This window comes from Podarcis erhardii (assembly GCF_964252035.2).
Source record: "Podarcis erhardii genome assembly, chromosome: 8".
Taxonomy (NCBI): Eukaryota; Metazoa; Chordata; class Lepidosauria; order Squamata; family Lacertidae; genus Podarcis; species Podarcis erhardii.
Window position 1 is genome coordinate 82,113,242 of NC_138499.1, and position 21,760 is coordinate 82,135,001.

At 41.7% G+C, this 21,760-nt stretch overlaps 3 protein-coding genes across 11 annotated transcripts in view; 2 read left to right on the forward strand and 1 right to left on the reverse strand.

Moving 5' to 3' along the window:
* MAJIN (membrane anchored junction protein) overlaps nt 1-21,760 on the forward strand; it is a 267,643-nt gene that overhangs the window by 110,218 nt on the left and 135,665 nt on the right. The gene's annotated exons all lie outside the window — the stretch shown is intronic.
* On the forward strand, nt 231-7,895 carry CAVIN4 (caveolae associated protein 4). Its single transcript, XM_081872854.1, has 2 exons — nt 231-1,130; nt 5,739-7,895. The coding sequence occupies exons 1-2, from the start codon at nt 717-719 to the stop codon at nt 6,393-6,395; spliced, it is 1,071 nt and encodes a 356-aa protein (XP_081728980.1). The 5' UTR covers nt 231-716; the 3' UTR covers nt 6,396-7,895.
* SLC12A7 (solute carrier family 12 member 7) overlaps nt 15,421-21,760 on the reverse strand; it is a 99,845-nt gene continuing 93,505 nt past the window's right edge. For all 5 annotated transcript variants that reach the window (XM_081872609.1, XM_081872610.1, XM_081872608.1 and 2 more), the window contains 2 exons: nt 17,090-17,223; nt 15,421-16,149 (listed from right to left, as the gene is read on the reverse strand). In XM_081872609.1, the coding sequence (XP_081728735.1) occupies nt 16,058-16,149; nt 17,090-17,223 (226 nt within the window). In that variant the 3' untranslated portion in view covers nt 15,421-16,057. The remainder of the gene's footprint in view (nt 16,150-17,089; nt 17,224-21,760) is intronic.

The following is a 21,760-nucleotide window of genomic DNA, read 5'->3' on the forward strand; positions in this document are numbered from 1 at the left end:
ATTTCCAATTGTCTCCATCTTTTTCTAATATTTCCCAATATTTTGGCCATTTGGCCTCCATATTGGGTCTTTTTCGGGCCTTAGCTTCCAGAGGCGAAAGCCACCTCGGAGTCTTGTTTTCCAATAAGTCTTTGTATTTTGTCCAGACATTAAATACTGCTTTCCTAACAATATGGTTCTTAAAGGCCTTATTGATCTTAACTTTGTCGTACCATAAGTATGCATGCCAGCACTTTTTCATTTCAGTTGTCCAAAGGCCATTGGAAAACATTGAATGCCCTCCCGTCACCTGCACCCAAGAAAAGAGCTTAATTAAAACAAAAGCAACAGTGGATTTTAACAGCATGCCGGTTCATTCTTTGGCTTAATTAATAAGTTGCTTAACTATTCCTGGATTAACTCGAGAAAGTTGATTGGTAGAGATATGTGATTCTTGGAACGTATGTTCCTTCCCCAACTTTGCTTCCTAATTTTAGAGGTTTCATGTTGCATACAGAAAGCACTTGAACAATCCTGTGAGGCTGTTTTGTGGTTATAAATATTTGACAAGTCTCCTGGGCTGAAGTTTCAGACCCTGCTTTTGAACATCCCCTAAAACCAGCTGTCGAGCAACCTTCTTGCTCCAGTGCCAGAACTGCCCCACTGGAGTTGGAGCTGCAGCTGCCGCGAGCCGTTTATATTTCAGCTCCTGTAGAGCGATCCGAAGAGGGGACGGTATGGATCACTGCGAAGCCACCTTGGAGGCGGATAAAATCCACCAGAATCGCCTGCCCAGCGTCCCGGATGACGACGACGAGGAGCAAGATGCCGCCTTTACCATTGTCAGAGTCCTGGACAAAGTGGCGACCATTGTGGACAGTGTGCAGGCAAGTCAGAAACGCATCGAAGAGAGGCACAGAGAAATGGAGGATGCCATCAAGACCATTCAGATAGACATTCTGAAGCTCGCTCAGGCCCACAACAACACCAGCTACACAGTCAACAAGCTGCTGGAGAAAACCCGCAAAGTAAGCGTTCGGGTCAAAGAAGTGCGGGCACGTGTCGAGAAGCAGAACGCGAACGTGCAGAAGGTTGAGGCCAAGCAAGAGGAAATGCTGCGGAAAAACAAGTTCCGTGTTGTCATTTACCAGGTAAACAGGGTTTGGGGTTTTGTTTTAATTGCAATTGCTTCTGCTGCGTTCATCACCGTTTCTGACATCCTTGTTGGTTGTTTAACAAACCAGAGGGAGGTAAAAGCAGCCTTTCCGATATCAAGTGTGTGTGATGTGCTTTTGATTTATTTAATTTTTAGAAAAATTGATTTCTGCCTCTGAACGTGTTGCAGTATGAATCTGCCAGTGGCAAAGCACTCGGTCTATTATTAGTGTCAAGAGGTTTCTCCGGCAGCCAGCATAAGATTAACTGTAGATCAGCAAGGACTATTTGTTGCCTCTGTGAAAGGCAATCTGGGCAGGCGCTTGGGCATCTTGACAGAGTATTCCATGCTTGACTGTCATCCCTGTTATTTTTCCAGAGAATTAACTAGAGTGCTAAACCTCTGAATTTCTCTGCACAAAGTAATCCTTCCATTAATTGTGCTTTCAAAAAAGCTGATTTATATTTTGCTTACTGGTTGTTGGACCTTATTGTAAGTTGTGATCCCCCCAGCTCAGTGATTTACTTCTAAGCTCTTCCTGGGGTGACTCTTTTGCATACCATTCTCAGGATTTCTTTGGAATTGCTGATCTCAAAATGACTTACCCCAAGAATAGCTTGAAGTGGAAAGGAATGAAAAGTTATTGTGCTGAATGAAGGTGTTTGATGCATACAGAAATATTTCATGTACCAAGTGTGCCCAAATGACTAGTTTTTGCGCTCAGATGCAGGGGCACAGAAGTGATCTTTCATGCATCTGCAGTGCTGTGTTTAAGAGATGTTCAGGATCCTCAATAAGGGCACCCAGGATTGAGAATATTTAGCATCTAGCCATTAGAACGTCAGTTTTCTTCCTTGTAAAAGCAGCCATTGATGAGAAAATTTAGATTTGCCAGGCTGTTAGGGTTCAGATTGTGAAAAGTGATTGACACTTAAATAATTTCTTGCATGTGAATGGCTTCTTTAAAGATACTTAGTCCCATCGATTTCAGTGGCAGAGTTAAATACTGTGTTAATTCTCTTTCATTGAAATCAGCAGAACTAAAAAGTGATTAACTTTGACTGGACCAAGCCTGTGGTTCCAAAAAAATTCAATGAGGCCTATTTCCAAGGAAATAAGTTTGCAAAGTGCACATATTTGGATATGAAGGCAAAATTTCCTTTATCACCCTGTACAACTGCTTCTCCCTATGGATTAAATGGTAGTTCACTATTACAAAAACAAAACAAAAAAAACTTTTGAAATTATCCATTCACATTACAGCTTATTGCAGACTCTAGTCATTTCTACACACACAAGCTCTGCAAAAACTACAGGTACTTGGAAATATATTTGTAGAACATTAGACAAAAAATGAAGTGTGAATTTTCTAGTCTAATAGTAAGTTGCTACTGAACTTATAAAGTTAGTAGCTCTACACCCCCGCGGCATGTCTCTTCTGTGAGGTGCAGGGATCCACTGATGTTCGGAGACCAAGAGCAACCTTTACTATATTAGTACATAGCCAATGTGCAGCATGCTCACTGGACAGGATGGTCTATGTGCCTAGCTATGGCACAGAGTCAAGCCTGCTGCATCACTGCCTTCCGCTAAACTTGGCAACATAACTCTAAAGCATGGGGCACTGATGGGGAGAGCGCTGCATGCTACTTATAGCACACACTAGCTGTGGGTAGCTGTCATTTGGTTCAAGCCAACTTCAGAGCATGGGTCCCGAGGCTGGCTTGTTTAATACAAACCATAGTTGACATTAAACTCCATTAAGGTTTCAGAAGACACACTAGACTGTGGCAGAAGTGAACTCCTTGCTGCTACCCCAGAGCTCTTTGCAGCTACCCTAGAGGAGTGGTGGGCATAGCTCAGGTGTTTAAAGAGCTGTGCTGATGATGCCAAGGCTGCAGGTTCAATCCCTGTACGGGACAGCTGCAGATTTCTGCATTGCAAGGGTTTGGGACTATACAGTGGAGCACTATGCAAGTGTGTGGCACATTCTTGACACTCAAAACTATGGCTTAGTGTCACATGCAAATGAGGCCGGTGTATAATCCTGCTGAGATCTCAGATGAGATGATCTGGATTCTACCACCTATGATATTTTTGCAAATATTCTCAAAATTAATGGCAGGCAATTCACTGGGGGCACTTGCTTCCCTATTCCAACCCCCGAGCGGTAGATTGTGCCTGTGGAGAATGAAATGTTCTCTCTAGAAAAAAAACAGCTGCCTTGCCGGCGGCCAGAAATTTGGGTTGGGCCCATAGCTCAGTTGCCAAGCACATGCTTTGCATAGGAAGATCCCAGGTTAGAGGTCTCGGGTGGAAAAGGTCTCAAATATCAGGGCTGACTGTGAAGAACCTCCTACCCTAGAACCTAGGGAGCTATTGCCAGTTAGAGAATAGTAGGCTTTGAACAAGGTGCCAAGTGCTTGTTGTCGTTCATCTCCAGCAGTTTGGCATCACTGGCCAGAACACCAGAAAGCTGCAGATTTTCCAAGCAATTGTATAGAATTCTGCCTGCACATTTCTCCTTTGATCTCTTTATGTAATGTAAAGGGAACAGAGACTTACAACTATGACAATTGGACATTCAGGGAAAGCACTTCAGAGATCCTTGAGAGAGAGAATCCTCCCTCCCTCCCTTAAATGTACTATATCTATCTATGCAATTTCTTTACTGTGGTGAGGGATTCTGATAGTGGTTCAGTCACAGCAGGACTCTGAGGCAGATGTTGGGGCGTGGCATGCAGCAGAATGCCATCTAAAGAGCTCCTTTGCCTTAAACCATTACAGCCAGTCTAAAATTTCCCAACTTTAAAGTTTTGATCCTATCAAAAGCCAGTGGTAAAGTTCCATTTATTCCAAAGGGAAATTTACAGGGCACTCCTATGTGTGTTTACCTGGAACTAGATTCTCCCACTCCTTAGGAAGTCTCGATAGGATTGCACTGTGCAGTTTTGAATCTTCCTCTATATTTTTTTTTCTTTGTTTCTACACAGCAACTTGACATCCTTGTTCTTTAGTATTCCATGCAATGGTTAGGACTTTGTTAGTTTCATTTATGTTTTAGAGCATTTTTAAAATAGCGTGTACCTAACTGCCATAACGTGTTGATGTGGCAATTGGGTGTTCAGTCACAAATACCAGCCAGAAAGCTGGAATTAGCTGTGTCAACTTGGTTGAGTAGTCAACCAGGTTTTTTGGCTATACAATGTGTGAAATGGCCCTTTGCTATGTTTATAACATAACATTTTCCCTCAGTCATGTTTAGAAAAAAATCAAACTACATTGAGAAATCAAATGTGATTATGTGATTATTGATCAAATGTGATCAGTAATCACAGACTATGCCGTGGGATTTTTTTTAGCCAAATGGTTATACAAACAGTCAAGTTTGTGAATGACACCCCATCCGCTCCCTCACAGTCCAAAAGGAGTATCCAGCACTCTCTTTTTACCTCTTAGATGATGCTGCACCCAGTTCCTGCAGTCTATTCAGATGTTTTTCATGCCATCTGCAGCAGGGCAGGGCCCTGGAATGTGCAAAAGTCAACAGGGTGGCTTCCCTGTTTTGCACTGGAGGCCTGGAGTGACTTTAGCATTAGCAAAAAAGGGCAGGAGCAAAATCAGTGCATGGCATTTACTAAAATTGGGATGGACACACAGGAATTTTTTGAATAGCTTCTTCCATTGCACACTGCAATAGCTGCCAAGGTGGTCCTTGGAGACCAAAAGGCGGAGTATCAAAATTTTAATAATAATAATGATGTCCCACCTTTTTCCCTGACACTCAAGGCAGCTTACAGATAAAAATAATAGCAGCTAAAAACATTGGAGGGGGGAAGCATTCATTAAAAAGCAACTAAACTTCGATCAATTATACACACAAACTTATAAAAGTAAAAAATACAAATAATTACAATAAAAACAGCGTGACACCAGCCCTTTCATTAAAAGCAGTCAGTTCCTGTTGGATCAAGAAAGTCCCTCCTCTACTTTACCCTTCTAAGGCTTTGCTGCTCTGCTTGCATTTTTGAGACACTGAACCCACTAGGTGTGATTAGACATGCTGCTCTGTTGTACTATGTGTGACCTAACCATGGTTTACCAAATGATCGATTCTTTGGACCGATTCTCCTAGCCATGGTTAAGTGTGACAGTGACACTCTTAAATGTCTGTAAGAGACTAACCAGGAATTTGACTCGTGCCCAAGAGGAGGATAGGAGTTGAAGATGGCAGAAAACATGCGATGCCATGGTCCACTCCTTAGCAATCATCAGTGTTATATCTGCCTGGTCCAAGGGAGAAAAAAACAAAACAAACCTAATGCCTTTTTTGGGCTGGGGGGCAGGGAGCTAGCATAGGAGGCAGCACAGAAGATAAAACAATGATAATGAACATAGGAAGCTTATACTGAGTCTATTGTCTACACTGGCTGCCTTTGGCTATCCAGGGATTGAATCTGGCATCTTCTGCCTGCCAAGCCCTTCTGAGGTATATTTTGTTTTGGTGCAGCAATTGCTAAGGAGCTGGCCATCTGGAAGCACCTTTATTCCTTTCCTCCCTCAACAATAAGCCCTTTTTGACACATTGTGCTTTCACTTGCAGGAGGACATTCCGTGCCCATTGTCTCTGTCAGTTATCAAAGACCGAACACAAGGGGAAAACCTAGCAGATGCCTTCTGCCCACCTGACGATCTTTCTTCCGATGAGGAGTATTACATAGAAGAAAGCAAAGCAGCCCGGTTTAAGAAGTCAGGCATGAGACGTATCAACAATATAAAGAAGGCCTTCTCAAGAGAGAACCTCCAGAAGACAAGGCAAAATTTTGGCAAGAGGGTGGACAGGCTCCGAACTAGAATAGTGACGCCAGAGAGGAGAGAGCGAATAAGGCAGTCAGGAGAGAGGCTGAGGCAAACTGGGATAAGATTTAAGAAAAATATATCCAATGCAGCACCAACCAAGGAGACCTTCAAGAAGAAGAAGAAACCTAAAGAGCAGGCAGTGGCTGAAGGTCAAGATGGAACCCCAGAGGCTACTGGCGATACAACAACAACAGCTGATAGTGGGGATGCCGAGCCAGTCTCTGAAGAAATTTCCTACACAGAGGTGATAACCAAAGTGAAGAAAGACAAAGGTGGTGGATCAAAAGGCCCTTCTCAGGTTGAAGAAAAGATAGTGATGACTCCTGAAAAAATAGTGCTCAAGCAGGAGGCAAAAGAAGATGAGGATGTCCTTCTATTGGATCTGAAGCAATCTGCCTAAATAGCAAATCCCTGTCTACTGTGGTAGGGAAGGAGCAATCCCTTCAACTTGGGTAGGTGTAGAAGAGCGGTTTTCAAACTTCCTTCAAGTAGCCCTTTCTTCTGAACTGATTTGCCTGTTGTTGAAACCTCGGAGAAAACCTTGGCTCTTTGCAGAAGATTCTGGGGCATGTTCAATAGCACACTCCATTCATTTGGGGTGCCACATGGAATGAGGACATGTTGCAGGACACATCTATCACTCCCCCAGCATTATAAATAATGGCAGACAAGCTCTCCTTCAAGAGCTTTGTCCTTGGTTGTCACAAATGTTTCTACTGAGGAATCCCTGATAAACTCTCAAGGAACACCACGCCGTCCAGGAACATAGTTTGGAAACCACTATTTGAGATAGGTGTGTGTTGTTTAAATTACTGGTATGTGAGAAAAATATATCAATATGTATATACTGTTTTTTGTTTATAAGCAATGGATCATCATCTGATGTAACCCTGTAGAAACGAGGGACTGATCTCCTTTGATGTATATACATAAATGCCGTTTATCTTAACAGGTATTACTAATGGGAGGCATCTTAATGGCATCAGCTCCTTCATTAGTCTTCTGTATCTGTATTTTATGCACAATGACAACCAAACAGTGCAAATCTAATTAAATGACTCATTACTCAGGCAGACTCTTCCACCAAGGGGCAGGGGTGGGAGAAAATGAGTTCAGTAACAGGTAACTTGCTTTTCTCGAAGGCTACAGTTGAACGATTAAATTCTTTTCAGCCTAAGCAGAAATGCTAGACGAAGGTTGTTCTAGAAAAGCTGTAGCAAAGTTGGTTGGTTGTTGGACTATAGTCCGAGAGAGCCGTCTGTGGCAATGGAACGGCTATGAGGAATCTACCAGGGATGCGAAAGGGAATTCAGTGATATTGGCAAGACACTGGAAGAAAGCAGAGGCCTGGTTAAAAACAGTGGCCGCAGGCCTTGTTTTCTCAGGAGGTAACATTGTGGAGAAATAGCTAAATGGGACCTTCATGTTTGGAGGCCTTGGGCACCAGAGCTGGGACAAGCAACCACTAAAGACGGGGGTTGCCCTCTAGTCTTGCATGTGGTCTTCCCAGAAACATCTGGTTAACCTCTGTGGGAAACAGGATGTTGGGTTAGATCAATTGTTAGTTCAGCCCATCTCTAGTGTGTGGATTTTATGTGATTCAACTTGGTAGGTAGGTAGAACGAAGGATTCAGGGAAATAATAGGTGAAGATTCCTGAAAAAGAATATTGGACTTAAATTCAAAAGTGTGAATATGCCAAACCTACCCATGGCTGTCATTTGCTGTAATATCCCCCGCTGCCCCCACCCCCTAAACATGTATGAAACACCTTGTCATGGTTCTTATTTTCCATTCAAATTGGAATCCCTTTGTCTATCCAGTGGGCACTGAAGCAGCATGGCTCCTTAAACGTTTGTGGTTGCTGGATTCCGTACTTCTAAATAAATATATTTACAAAAGGGACTGATTATTTTCGTGTCAAAGCATGTATCCCTAAAGACTTTGCCTACCTGCAAAAGATCACCCTGTGAAAATAAGTTCCTTGATTTTGCCCAGTTTTGTGGTTCCAACATTGACTACACGCCAAGCCTTAAAAAAGACAACACCAAATCTACATCGAGCAACAATGTATTGTGTGACCTGTGGTTGGCGGCTTTTGTTGTTGCCATGATTGCTGCTAGGGTTTTGGGGGGGGGGCAGTGAGCTATTTAAACTACTGATGCTTTGCCTCTTACTATCAGCAGTGCTACTGAGCACCCTCCTCTCCCTCCCTCTTCCCCTAGTTATGGGAGTTTCCTCATGATTCATTTCCCACATACTATAGCTTGTCTAATATGGGCTAGAACAGTGTTTCCCAACCGGTGTTCCGCGGCACACTAGTGTGCCGCGAGACGTTGCCTGGTGTGCCGCGGGAAAAATTAAAAAATTCGAAAGATATCCGGAGAGGCGGCCTTCGGGCGAGTTTTAATTTTAATTTTCCTTCTCCCACTTAATGCCCCACGCTCGCCCGAGCAGCTTGCAGTCCTCGGTAACCACGGCGACCCGAGGGAGGGGAGGGAACAGGGAAGTCGAGGGCGGCGGCGAGCCGCGATGACGTCAGTGGGCCGCGCCGCCTCGCCCTGGCACGGTGTGAGAGCCCCGGCTAGTGGCGCGAGCTTCGGAATAAGTGGGATCCGCGTGCGCGAGACCGAGATCGCGGGTAAGGAGCTCAGCCCTGGGCAGGAGGAAGCGGGGCCGTGCGTGCGGGCCACATCCCCACAGAGAGCGAGCCTCCCCCGGCCCACCACTCCAGGCAGGTCCACTCGCATGAGGGGGCGGCGATGGCGACGGCCGGCAGCTTGCCTGCAATGCCATCCCTCGAGCAGGCGAGGAGCCCGGAGGCTACCAGATGCGAGTCCTCTTTCCCACCCTGCTCGGGAGTCCAGAGCACTTGGTCGCATTCAGGATCTAGAGTGGGGAAGCGGGGCTTGTGTCTGGGCTGGACACATTGGGCTGCCTGTGCCGCTCGACCTGCGGGGAGAAATCAGGGTGGGAGTCACGACCGTGAGGCAGGGCTGCCAAGTGTGGCAGAAGAGGACACGGCCGTCGCACCTGTCCTTAGGTAGGAGCTTCTTCCGTGTCGACCTGCTGCCCTAAAGTCTTGGCTTTTTTCTTGGCTTTTTGGCGGTTGGCACAGAAGGAAGGCAAGGGGGAGGGGAAAAAATTGAAACTTACACTTTCGTGCGTCCCTCCCGGCGTGACGCTGCGCGCTGACGTCACGGGGCTGTAATGGTGGTGTGCCTCGAGATTTTTTTCATGAAACAAGTGTGCCTTTGCCCAAAAAAGGTTGGGAAACACTGGGCTAGAAACCTGCCTTTTTAAAAACAAAATCTGGGATTCTCAGGACGCAGGAGGCAATGGCCAATATGCAAAGGGTTTTTCTGTGCTTGCAAGGGACATATAGTCTTGAACGTCACAGCTAGAATATTGTGTACTGTGTTAGCACTTAGCTATTGGACCCAAGGAACAGTGGTTATGAGAGAGTACAGTGGTACCTCGGGTTACAAATGCTTCAGGTTACAGACTCCGCTAACCTGGAAGTAGTACCTCGGGTTATGAACATTAGCTAAAGTGGTACTTCAGGTTAAGAACAGTTTCAGGTTAAGAACAGACCTCCGGAACAAATTAAGTTCTTAACCAGAGGTACCACTGTAATGCTACACTACGTATTTTGGTGGTGCAACAATTTCAAAGTGGATTAATGTTTCCAGATTGAGATGTGTGACTTCATTGCAATGGAACACACAAGAGAAGGCTGTATAAGGGAGAAAGCCTGCTTCAGACATACTGTAACTATATTTCCACACATTGTAAAAGACAAAAGTGGTACCAAATGGAAATAATTTATTACTGTTTTAGATAGAACTCGTTGATCTTTCTTTACAAGCTATGCTGACATGCAGGTTTTGTTGCCAGCTTAAATTTCGTTAAAGAACCAATATGATCTTAGTTCATGATCTTATTTAACCTGTACTTTGCTCTGCACGATTTACTGTTTATCCTCAACTTGGAACACAGGGATTAGCTCTAAAATAAAAAAGAGGACTGAATTAAAACCTGCTTCTTACGTACATATTCAGACCTACAGAAGAAGACAACATTCCTACTCCTCTGTGGCAAATCGTCCAATGATCAATTTGCAGAGCATTAACTGGAACACAAAGATGGATAATTTTCTTATTTTAAATAAAAATCTCAGCACTGTGCTTGAATTTGTCTTGGAAACATTTCATCTGAATTCTGTGGCAGATTTTTAAATTATCCCATTAGAACAGATCTACAGAAATGTCCTTAATAGCAAAATAGATCCTGGAACATGTGTATTGTTATCCAAATATGTAACATTTAAAAAACCACCACAATTCCACCCACCAGCCCCTCTTCACAAAAGCAAGGTATCATTTTCCCCCCTAATGTCATCTAGTCCTATTGCAAAGACACAGCAGAGAGACATGGAATTATGTTTCACCTGACCAACTTTGGCTCTCTTGGTCATGTTCCTCTTCAGCCCAAGCCTATAGGACTCCTCCATTTCCCTTATTCAGCTGCAGAAGAAACACATGGTGTTTTAATGTTTTTTTCCCAAACGGAACAGAAATACCCCCCTTCTCTCCCACCCACCCCCAGGCTCTTATGACTTCTCTGTCACAATTAGATCAGTTTGAAATGAGGCTCAAACCCTCCATTACACTTCTGTTTATGCAGCTTTTGAAGCTGGAATGGGGACTAGAACTACCAGAGTAATGTCAGGGAAATTATACAGAAAATACTGCTTGCATGCAGCAGCATTCTGTTCTAGCAGCAGCAACCCAGCACTAATGGGAGCGAGGATACTGTCTTGACTGCACAACTTGGGTAGGCAGCTTGGGGGGCAAGCTGCTTGCTGAGTGTGCATTTGGAGAGTTCCTCCAACAGGCTTTCACTTTTGCCCAGAAATGCTGAATTCTTTGTGAATTTGTATGTGAACTGACCTGACCTGTGTCTCCGGGACTAACCTATGGATTGGAACTTCATTATCCTTCAGTTATCTGTGCCTCTCCATCATGCAATCCTTGCTCCAAAAATATCGAAAGTGCATTTTAAAATACATCTTTTTTTAGATAAAATACATCGAGAAATGCACATTTTCACATAAAATAGGTTTAGGACTCTGGATTTTGTGAGAAAATGTTTCAATGTGCTAATTTAAATATGGATTTTTTGTGCAGATTATTTCTTTAAAAATGCAAATTTAACATGGAAACAAGATGGAGCAGACTGAACACATGCAAAGCTGAAATGGACTGAAAACAGACTGATCCATCAATCTCTACTCCTGCCCTTTGCAGAAGCACACTGCAAAGTGGCTTCGGCAAGCTGGTCAGATGGGTGGCATATAAATAAAATTATTATTTTAATTAATTAATTATTATTACAAAGCTACATCCCGCTTGGCAATTGCCATGATCTGTCTTGGGATTCCTCCTGTTTGTTGGAATAAATGTCTGGTAGTAAGTGGTCTGCAATTGGTAAATAAGCAACAGAATGGACGAGGTGAGAAGCTGAATCTTGTTTTTAATTTGTACTAAGCTTTATCTCTGGATTTTTGAGGCTTTTTAAATTAATTCTTTCCCCAAAGAGAATACACAGCACATAACTACAGCAGTATCTTTGCCACTCTGTTCCACTGCACTGCTTGTCAGCTGCAATATCATTGAAAATTACTCATTGAACATTTGATAAACAGGGGAACGCAGACCAGCTCGATTCTGCGGTGGGCATAATCCCATTAAAGATGCCAGATTGTTAACAGGATTGTCACACATCCGAGGGCACATTGCCCCTCAAGAAGGTTCCCTTTAGTCCATCCATCATCCCCAAAAATCACTGTGGCCAAGGAGACAATCACTATTGCTAGCGGCCAAATTTGATTAGTTCTTTGCTGATTTGAGCTCCTCTGCTTGGTCCTGCCAGCAAAAAAACAAACCCATGCCTATGCAGAGGTCAAGCTGTTGACTCATTTAGCAGCAGAAATTTACTGAGAGGGAGCACAAAAAGTTCAACCCAAAAGGGTTGGAGGAAACCATAGTGCTTGAGTTCTAATAACATTGGGGCTTCATAGTGCCCTTTCTGTCTTGGAAGAGAACCTAAGATAGGCTGGTCAGCTTTGGGGGACTCTCACTTCCAACAATGGCAGTATTACTTTTCAAACTGTTTTCATGGACCTTGGCTTTAGGATAAGAACCACGCCATTTCTCAGGAGTCGGCTGGTGGGGTCAGTACCCTAAAACTATCAGTAGATAGTGGTTGCTTAGGAAGTAATGAGAATCAGCTGATCCTGAGTGTGAAAGGCTGAGAGCATTTTTTTTAAAAAATCTGAAAGATATTATCAAGGGTACTTGATTAGATAGCATTTTATAATTTAAAATAAACCACCTCATTCACTTCTCTTAATAGCTGGCACTCAAGGCCGAAAGCTGTCCATCTTCCATGTAAGCAGATTGTAGCGAGAATGAAATGTGTATTGTGTGGAACAAAGTGATAAAATTTGGGGCTATTATTTGCTTGAGTCCCCTGCATGGAGCAAACTAGCACATCAAGGAGAGAGCTACAGTGGAAGCTTTCCTACCTGATAAGCATTTACACTCTGAAATGGTGCAATCCAAAATTCTGCAATCTCCGTCCAAACAGATTCTGTGGAAGCAACATCCATAAGCTACTGAAGCGATACACCCCCTGAACCTTTCTCCAGGAATATCTGGAAGAACTAAACGAGCCTCCTAAATCACATGGGTTTTGCCCATGCCAGCATCACGACATGCCTTTTGGCTCACCCACCCAGTTTTTTCTTACAGACGTTGCCAGAGTCAAGTGGGATTAGACCACAGGGTAGTGATTCCTATGCAGAATATCCAGCAAAATAATCTCAACTGAGCCACTATGCCAAAAAATCATTGGAGGCAAAGAAAAGGAACACATGGATCCACTCTTCATTCAGGTTGGCGAACTCAACTAAATGTGCTATCCTCCTTTAGGCACAAGGAGTTCACTGGTTAGTATGCCAACCCTTTTCCTGTGAGATAAGGGTTTTAGCCATAAATTCACAGGGTTGAGAAGAGAAAACACAGGAAAACATTTTACATGTTAAAAGATATATAAGCAATTCTTCTTAAAATAGCCATTCTCTTCTGAGAAACTGACCAACTACAGTACATCTGAAATTCTTCTACTTTTCAAAAGCAATAAACACTTGGCAAGCCTATGACGACAGTGAAGTGATGTGTTTCAAAGCACCCTATTAAGGTCACTTGAGAGGACAAATTTCAAACTGTTCATGGAGTTATCTGGAGCACTGTATGACTTCAACTGTGAAATACATTATGGACAATCAATAAGTAATTAGAACATCCCTAATGATTGCAACAATCACAACAAAGTTACAAAAATAAACTACAGAAACAACAAACTAATGATAGGGGATGAAGCAACTGCTAGCATAATAGCATTCATTGCATAATAAAAACTTGTGAGCCGTAATATTTATGTGAAATGCTAAAAGTAATTAGCTTTCACATATCCCCACCCCACCCGTTAACTAATATGCAGTACAGTAAATGGGTACTATTCATCTATCCAGATTTCAAAGATCAACAGCCAATAACCTTACTCCCTAACAATGGTCATGCTGACGTCAATATAGCCTCAGTACAAAAATGCTCACTACCCCCAGGAATACGTTAACATACATTCAAGGTCAAGATTTTACGCACTGAGGCCCAATATGCAATAATTTGTAACAGGATGGAAAACCTGAGGATTTTTTTATTCTAGAGCTACAAAGATGGCTCTAAAAATGATGCATCTACGCATGGTGGAAAATCAACATTGCACCAGCCAGCCAACCAGCCACACAAATGCACATGCACACCCAGGGTTACAGCATTGTTCCTGAACCCAGTTGGTTATGTGTTCAAAGATATGCCCAATGCACGTGGAACCTATCCATGCTCTCCATCCCATACAAACCAATTCTGAGAGTTAAGGATTGTGCTAATTGGTCTTATGTACATTACATACTTGGTAAAATATCAGGTGTGTCTTGAATCTCCAGTGTGCGGGCACTGAACTATCCTATCTGCTACCATGCACACGATCTGTGAAATCATGTTGTGATTCAGATGTTCATTTCTAAGCTCTCTTCAGAAAATTAGTTTCTTCACTTTCTGCGTTACAGGTACCTTGCTGAGAGTAGAAGCTTGCAATCCCATCTCTAACAATGGTTATATTTGCAGTTATTGTTTGAAAAAACTTACCACTATATCAAATAGTTCTAATTTCATGCATGGGTAACTTACGTACAATACATTTCTTAAATGATCCACAACAGTGACCAGAGGAGGAATGACCACTGGGAGGAACCCAGAAAGAAGAGATGCTGTGTTGCATCTGCAGCAGCTGCAACAAAACATGTCTCTCCTGTATTCATCTCTACAGCCATAGCAGGCACTATAACTCTCCAGTTGTTTGACATAACCCTTGAAGGCACACTCTTCCATTGTCTCCCAAGACGGATGCCAGCCTAACTTAACCACAATACATTTTTAAATGTGATAAAGGTTTGATCTAATAAGTAATTCAATATTCTATTTATTTGCATTTCTATGCCCTCTAAAAACCCCCACAAAAGTCATTAAAAAACACAAGGTTTATCTCATGGTGAAATTTCCAGAATTTTCACTTTAACTAAGTAATATTAATAACACTGCTGGTGCTGTTACCAAGTGCGCTTATTTTGCACTCAACAGCTGCTGTATTTAACTCTCAGTTGCTTGATTCTACCTGCACCTGCACGAAATATTTATAATATTTCAGTTTCGCATTTGGGTCTCCAAAAGAGCCCCCTTCCAATATTGAGTGGAAATATATAGTTATGCTTTTGTTGCAGGAAGTCAGGGAAGTGGAAGAGTCATGCTACTGCCCAAGAGGATGGAGGACTAATAGTGAGCATGTGTTGATCTGGTGAAGTCAGGAGTTTACCAGAAATTTGAGGAAGAAGCAAAACTCCAGCCACTCCCTGCCTACTAAATGAAATGGGTACTATGCAGCTTATAGGTAGGCAAGTGTATTAGAGAACGAATTTTAGACTTTTATAGGGTCCAGTCAATATTGCTTAAGAGCAGAGTATTCTTATTTGTCAAGTTTTTGCATTTTAATGTCTTCCATTTCCCTACAGCAGCTGGACATGTGTAACTTCAAAGGATTAAATGATTTATTCTAGTGGATTTCTTCCTTTCTCCTCTCCTAAAAACTAAGAGCTGGGGTTCAAAACCTTAAAAACAAGACACTCCAAAAATAAGATTAGATCTTGCTGTATTTGTAAGTGAAGTATTATCTTTTTAAGGTAGACTCAGCTTTCAGCAACAATTTAAGCCTGGACTCATAAGGGCCACTTTCAAGTAGTCAAAATTGTGGTTCCTAAATCAAAGGACTTTTATTCAACCAGTGATCTTTAATTAAAACACAATGCTAAACAATTCACAGAGTTGTGGATTAAAATGAATACAGAACCATAGAGACTTGGTAAGGAGACAGTACCTGCTTCCGGTCAGCAGGGTCAACGATACAAAATATGTAGGCCAGACTCTTATAAAATGGTTCCTGGAAGCCCCATTTCTTCATTTTCTTTTTTAAAAACCATCATTATAAAAAGTAGTACAAACTTAGGAGTCTGTTCCTATGTCCAAGAAGCAGCTATTGTATTTACTAGGAGCTATGTGCAAAAAGTATGCCCCTCTGTGTCCCACCCTAATCCCCAGAACAACAAAAAAAACGTCTCCCAGTTTTCTACATTAAAAAAATATACAAGCATATAATACATTTATTCAATAAAGACACATTTTAGAGAGATCTATGTAGGAAATAATTTTGCTTACATAATTTTATAAAAGAAAAAAAGAGAGGATTCAACTGTTTGATTCTATTTTGTATGCAATAAATAGGGCTGGGCAAAAGTCATTAGTCCCAACAAGATTTGCCAAAGTCCCACATTTAATTCCGGAAACAGATGTTATGTGTAGTGATATTGGTGTGTTCAGTAAAATTCTTAGGAGTAAATGGTGATAACTTCACGACCTCCTCCTCGTACCAAGAGCACTCTGTTCAAGCCTTCTGTCAAAACTTCCAAGAACTCCATATCTGGATGTCAAAGTAGTCAAGGTTTTAAGACCTGGAATAAAATTGTACCGAAACCTTATGGTGATTATATACTTCCCCTTCCCACACCCAAAGGTGCAAACTGCATCTCTCTCAAGGTATGTGTTAGCAAAACATACTCAGCTTGCTTTGCCCAACTTCATACCTCTGATCAGCGATGATCTCACTGGGCAAATCACTCTCATTCCCAAATTCAACTTCAGTTCCACATGGGAAAGTAAAATGGGAATTTCTGTTACCTGTTATCAAATGTAAATTGTAGATTTATCCGGAAGCAGGAAGTGTGAGATTTTATCATTATGTAACTGACTTCCCACACTATTATTACCGTATTTTTCGCTCTATAGGACGAACCCGACCATAAGACACACCCAGTTTTAGAGGGGGAGAACAAGAAAACGAAATTCTCTCCCTCTCTGCGCAGCGCCCCTTCAGCAAAGCGGCAGGAGAAACGGAGCTCCTTCAATTTCTCCTCCTGCTTCGCTGAAGGGGCGCTGCACAGAGGGAAAGCTGCACAGCGCCTCTCCAGCGAAGCGAAGCCAGGAGAGCAAGAGGGATCGGTGCGCACCAACCCCTCTCGCTCTCCTGGCTTCAGGGATAGCCGCCATAAGTCTCCGGAGCGTGGTGGGAGCGTTCCCGCTGCGGTTCGGAGGCTTCGCGTTGCTTTCACCGAATCCATGGAGCCTGCATTCGCTCCATAAGATGCACACACATTTCCCCTTAATGTTTGGAGGGGAAAAGGTGCGTCTTATAGAGAGGAAAATACGGTAAATCACTTATCTCCCTTGCATAATTGGTCAACTGCCTTTATTTCATACAGTTCTATTCAATATTTCCCTCATCTGATTCTAATATGTCATAACAGATTTTGGGTGTTGCTGCATGGCTGCTTTTATGCCTCAAGTGCACCAAAAAAGGATACAATTTTCGTCCCCGTGCCTGTTTTTTGGAGGACCAGGCATGTTCAGTAACACCAATTGGGCATGTTGTGACTTGTTTAGCACAACTCCATTGAGCTTGACGGCAGTGTGCATCCTTCGCACATTCGACTGGTTCCTACAACATAGCAACAATTAGAGATGGATCAGCCAGCACAATCTTACTGATAGGTGCAAGGAAAAAGTTACTGTTGCAGCCAAAAAAATCTTAAGCCATACAACATAGCAAATGCTTAGTAATCAGCAGGTAATGCCATGACGTTTCCTAAAAATAAAATAAAATAAAATACTTGAGCAACAGTGTCTATGAAGTCTAGTCAACTGTTGGGCTTGTGGACGGGATCAAGCTTTGGAAACAAATATATCTGGCCCTTCTGTAGACCCGCAAAATTTAAATAAAGGAGTGATAAAACATTTTGTTCCAAGTAGCATAGAATTGTTATTGTTTTTGCACTTTTTCTAAGTCAAAAGGCTACCAAAGTGAATTTACCCCTTTAAGGGTTCTTTCATCAATGACTTCTTCATTTTTACACTGACACAGAGCAAGGGCAAGAAACCCATTTTTTTCTCAGGGAATCACATTTTCCACCAGGAATAACCGGCTGAGAACTGCCTAGTGGCAAAGGAGACTTGCTCTAGCCTGATTATTTTGGTTGCCCTTCTCCGTATTTGTTCTAATTCTGCAACATCCTTTCTAAGGTGTGGTGACCAAAACCGCACACGGCATTCCAGGTATGGTCACAACATAAATTCACATTTCAGTATTGGTAGTTTTATTTCTGATTCCTTTCCGTATAATCCTCAAACTAAATTTTACCATTTTCTACAGCTGATGCATAGTGGGTCAAATTTCTAATTTAGCTATTCCACAGCAGACTCCAACATCCCTATCCTGCCCCAGGCACTGTCAGCTCAGACCCCATTAATGTGTGTGTGGAATTAAGTTTTTTTGCCCTGATGTGCAACACCAAAACAAGGAAAGGAAGGCAGTGGGCTGCATCTGGCCAAGGAAGAAGCCTCCGTAATATTTTTCTGCAGTGCTCCAACAAAGAAAATTGCCTCTGAAGGTGGAAAACTTTTCCCAAAATGTGTTGGGCATTAACAACATTTTCTTGCCCCAATGTGCAACACTTAAACTGAACTGTATTTGCCATTAATTCTCAGGGGACATGAATGTCACTGGATAAAGAGAACCAATAAATTAAAGGACACAACTTTATAGAACAATAACAGCTGCTATGTTACCTTCGAAAAACTCAAAAGGCAGATGCCATTCTTCTTATGAATGCAGTAATGGGCAATATATGCCCTGGAAGATTCTCCAACTGAGGAGTTCCATCACATTTTTCAAGGGTGGCGAGGATACAAAAGTTAACTGTTAGGGTCCTTTTACCCTTTATTTTTGTTTCTTATTCTTTAAATATAACATGCTTTGGAACAAGCTAGGGTACAAAGCCAATTTCAAGCCATGACTTAGTATCTTTGCTTGTTCTGAAGCTGTTAGCCAGAGTTTCCTGGTTCAGACCAGGAAACAACCGTTAACTGGAGTCTTCCTCGTTTGTTTGCTCCTTCATGTCAAAGGAGGGACAAAGAGGTCTCTTGGACAGCTGCAAGGCACATTCATGCCTTGCCTTATTAACCCAAGAGATGATCATCTAATCTACTTGCTCCTGACCTAGAGAATTGTGGGAGCACAGGAGCCCAGCTACATACATATGTAAGGGGTCAACTGAATAAGCCTAATCATGGGTGTACAGTCATACCTCGGGTTACAGACGCTTCAGGTTACGTTTTTTTGGTTTACGGACTGCCGAAACCTGGAAGTACCGGAAGGGGTTACTTCCAGGGTTCGGCGGTCACACATGCGCAGAAGCACTAAATCGCACTTTGCGCATCCGTAGAAGCGGCGAATCGCAACCCGCTCATGCGCAGACGCGACGCTGCAGGTTGCAAACGTGCATCCCGCACGGATCACGTTCGCAACCCGAGTGTCCACTGTATATGGAACAGGTCATGGGTTTCTGTGTACATGACTGGTGACAGTCTGTGGTCTGCCACATGGCTGGATTTGGTGCATTCAAGAAACCAGGTCCCTGGGCAGAAAGCTTTCTGCAGGCTGATCACATCTGCTGAATCAAGACACTTAGGGGCCATACAATGATTATGGAGGATGGATATGTAAAAAGACATTTAAAAAAAAAAAAGTGAGAGAAACATCAATGCTATGTGTGAAGGTTTTTGGTATAAGGAACTGATGACTCACACAGAGGGAAAATCAAAGAACAAAATGACAGGGATATTCAACAAAAAAGAAAAAAAGGCAGGCGAGAGCCCTTAGTAGTGCTTTCAAAGCAGGGGGATGGAAGAAGTCACAGGAGAACAAAAACTTGCATCGCAATCACTTTCATGAGGTTGAATGATCTGCCTCAAAAATGACTCATTTATCCACATTAGTTTCTTTTTATAATCTTATCTGCTGCTATGTCCCACCCCCCGCCCCCGTGGGTGGAGAGTTTGAAGGTATGCAATATTGCACACTATTCTTACAAATTAAGCAACTGAACACAATATAGCTTAACAAACTCATGAGATTAATATCTGCATCTATCTTTCCTACTTCTTAATTATTATTATTTTTAAAATCACCCTTATTGTCATTGTTATAATCTTTGCAATTATGTCAATGTTAGCTTATCCAGAAACTACTGTGCATCTGGTTATTGAGATAATTAAGGGGAAAAGTTGCACCCATGGGATTTTGATGAAGGAAATGTCAAATGTTTTATACAGGCAAATGGTGACCTTCATTTTATGAAACACATAATGTGATTTACTCTGAAGAAAAGTAGTAATAAAAAAGAGGCACCTAGCTTTGAAAAAGGAGAAAAGCATAAAAGGAAAATATGACAGGAAGGCTAAGCCATCACATTCACATGCTAAAACATAATGCACAGACCCAGTGAAGATTCAAAAACAGCTAATTTGGAAGAGACATGCAACAACACTTAAACAATAAAGCACAGAAAGCAGGAATAACAACCTAAATTAAATCAAATTCAACTTACAGATTTCCCCATTCTCTACATGGAAGAGAAACAAATGTGCAAAAATATTACATAGCTATATGGCATATTTTTCTAATAAAGCACTTTCAAACACAATATAACTTTATTCATTTCCTAAATATTTTAATCACTAAAAATTACTATGTCTCGTGTGATTTTTAAAAACAAACCATGGCGAATATTCCTAAAAGAATGGAAAGATTTAAATTGTCCCCTGTTCATATTGTACAACAGTTCTGTACTGCTCTTAATGTTGGCCCTCTAATCTTTAAGTGATTTCCTGCAGTGTTAATAGCTCAGACACAGAGATGAAACTATGCAAACAAGCAACTCTTGAGTTTGCACGATCCCTTTCCAAAATCTTCCTTTATCTGAAAAAGGAATAAATTCTGACCCAACATAATATTGTATTCATCTATACTTGCAGCATTTAAAATGCCTACTTTTAAATTTTCTGTTTCTTTAGTTTTTATTTTCAAAGCTTTTTATTAGGGTGCTTTAGTTTTTAGCTTTTACTTTTTGCTTATTCCCCCCCCCCCCATGTTAGTTATGGTTTTCAACCCTTTTTGTAATTGTTTAATGTGGTCTGCAATTTTATTTATTTATTTATTTATTTATTTATTTATTTATTTATTTATTTATTTATTTGCGGTTGGCTTTTGTGTTAATGTATTTTTCCTCCCCACAACTCCTTGATGGCAGGTGAACATTGTATTTGGGAGGGATTGGATATTTTTTCACCTAGAGAGAGGAGAAGCACGGAGACTGTCGTGTGGGCTACAGTCTTGGAGAAACAGTATCTGACCACTTCAGCTCTCTTCAAAAGGCAGCAAGCAGTAAAAGCTGTATGATCGTAACTGAGCATTCAGGAATACAATAATTCTTGGCCAGATTAAAACGAACCTATTCGGTTTTTGCCATTGCCATGGCGTTCTTAAATTGGACAATCAAACGTAAATTAAAGTGGTGTAAATTTTCTTTCTGAGAGATAAGCAACCACAGCAGTAACCTTACCAAAGGCCAAAACAATAACTTCTGAAGCAGATAGGTCAGCAGGGAAGGTCAACATGAAGACACAGGAACATATTGCAGGTACACACACATAGGTTGCAATGCTGTAAACCATAATGCACATGAGGCTTTCTAGATCAGTGTAGAAACTCACTTATGTCTTTTCTATCACACTATTATTAATCTTCCTAACGAATCACCTGTTCCACTACCGTGTATGACCATTACAGATGTGAAGTCAGTTACTTTTATTAAAAAGCTCAACTCATTTTCACATTTCTTGCTACAGAAATCGAGCAAATGCTCCAACTGTCCTAGTTTATGACAGAAATAATATTTATTGTAGTGTAATTAATTAATTAAGGATGGACCTAAAATTATTTCTTAAAATTACAGAAATAATCTATATCAATTCTGCTTTATTTTAAAGGATATCAAAATCTAAATTGTACAGAAAACATATATCACATTCTTTTCAGATTTAGTGCTAACTTTGTAATGCTCTACATATTAAACTATTACTTATTTTTATGTTCTGAAATTAATGTATAAAAGAGGGTTTGGATAGCAAATTTCTAA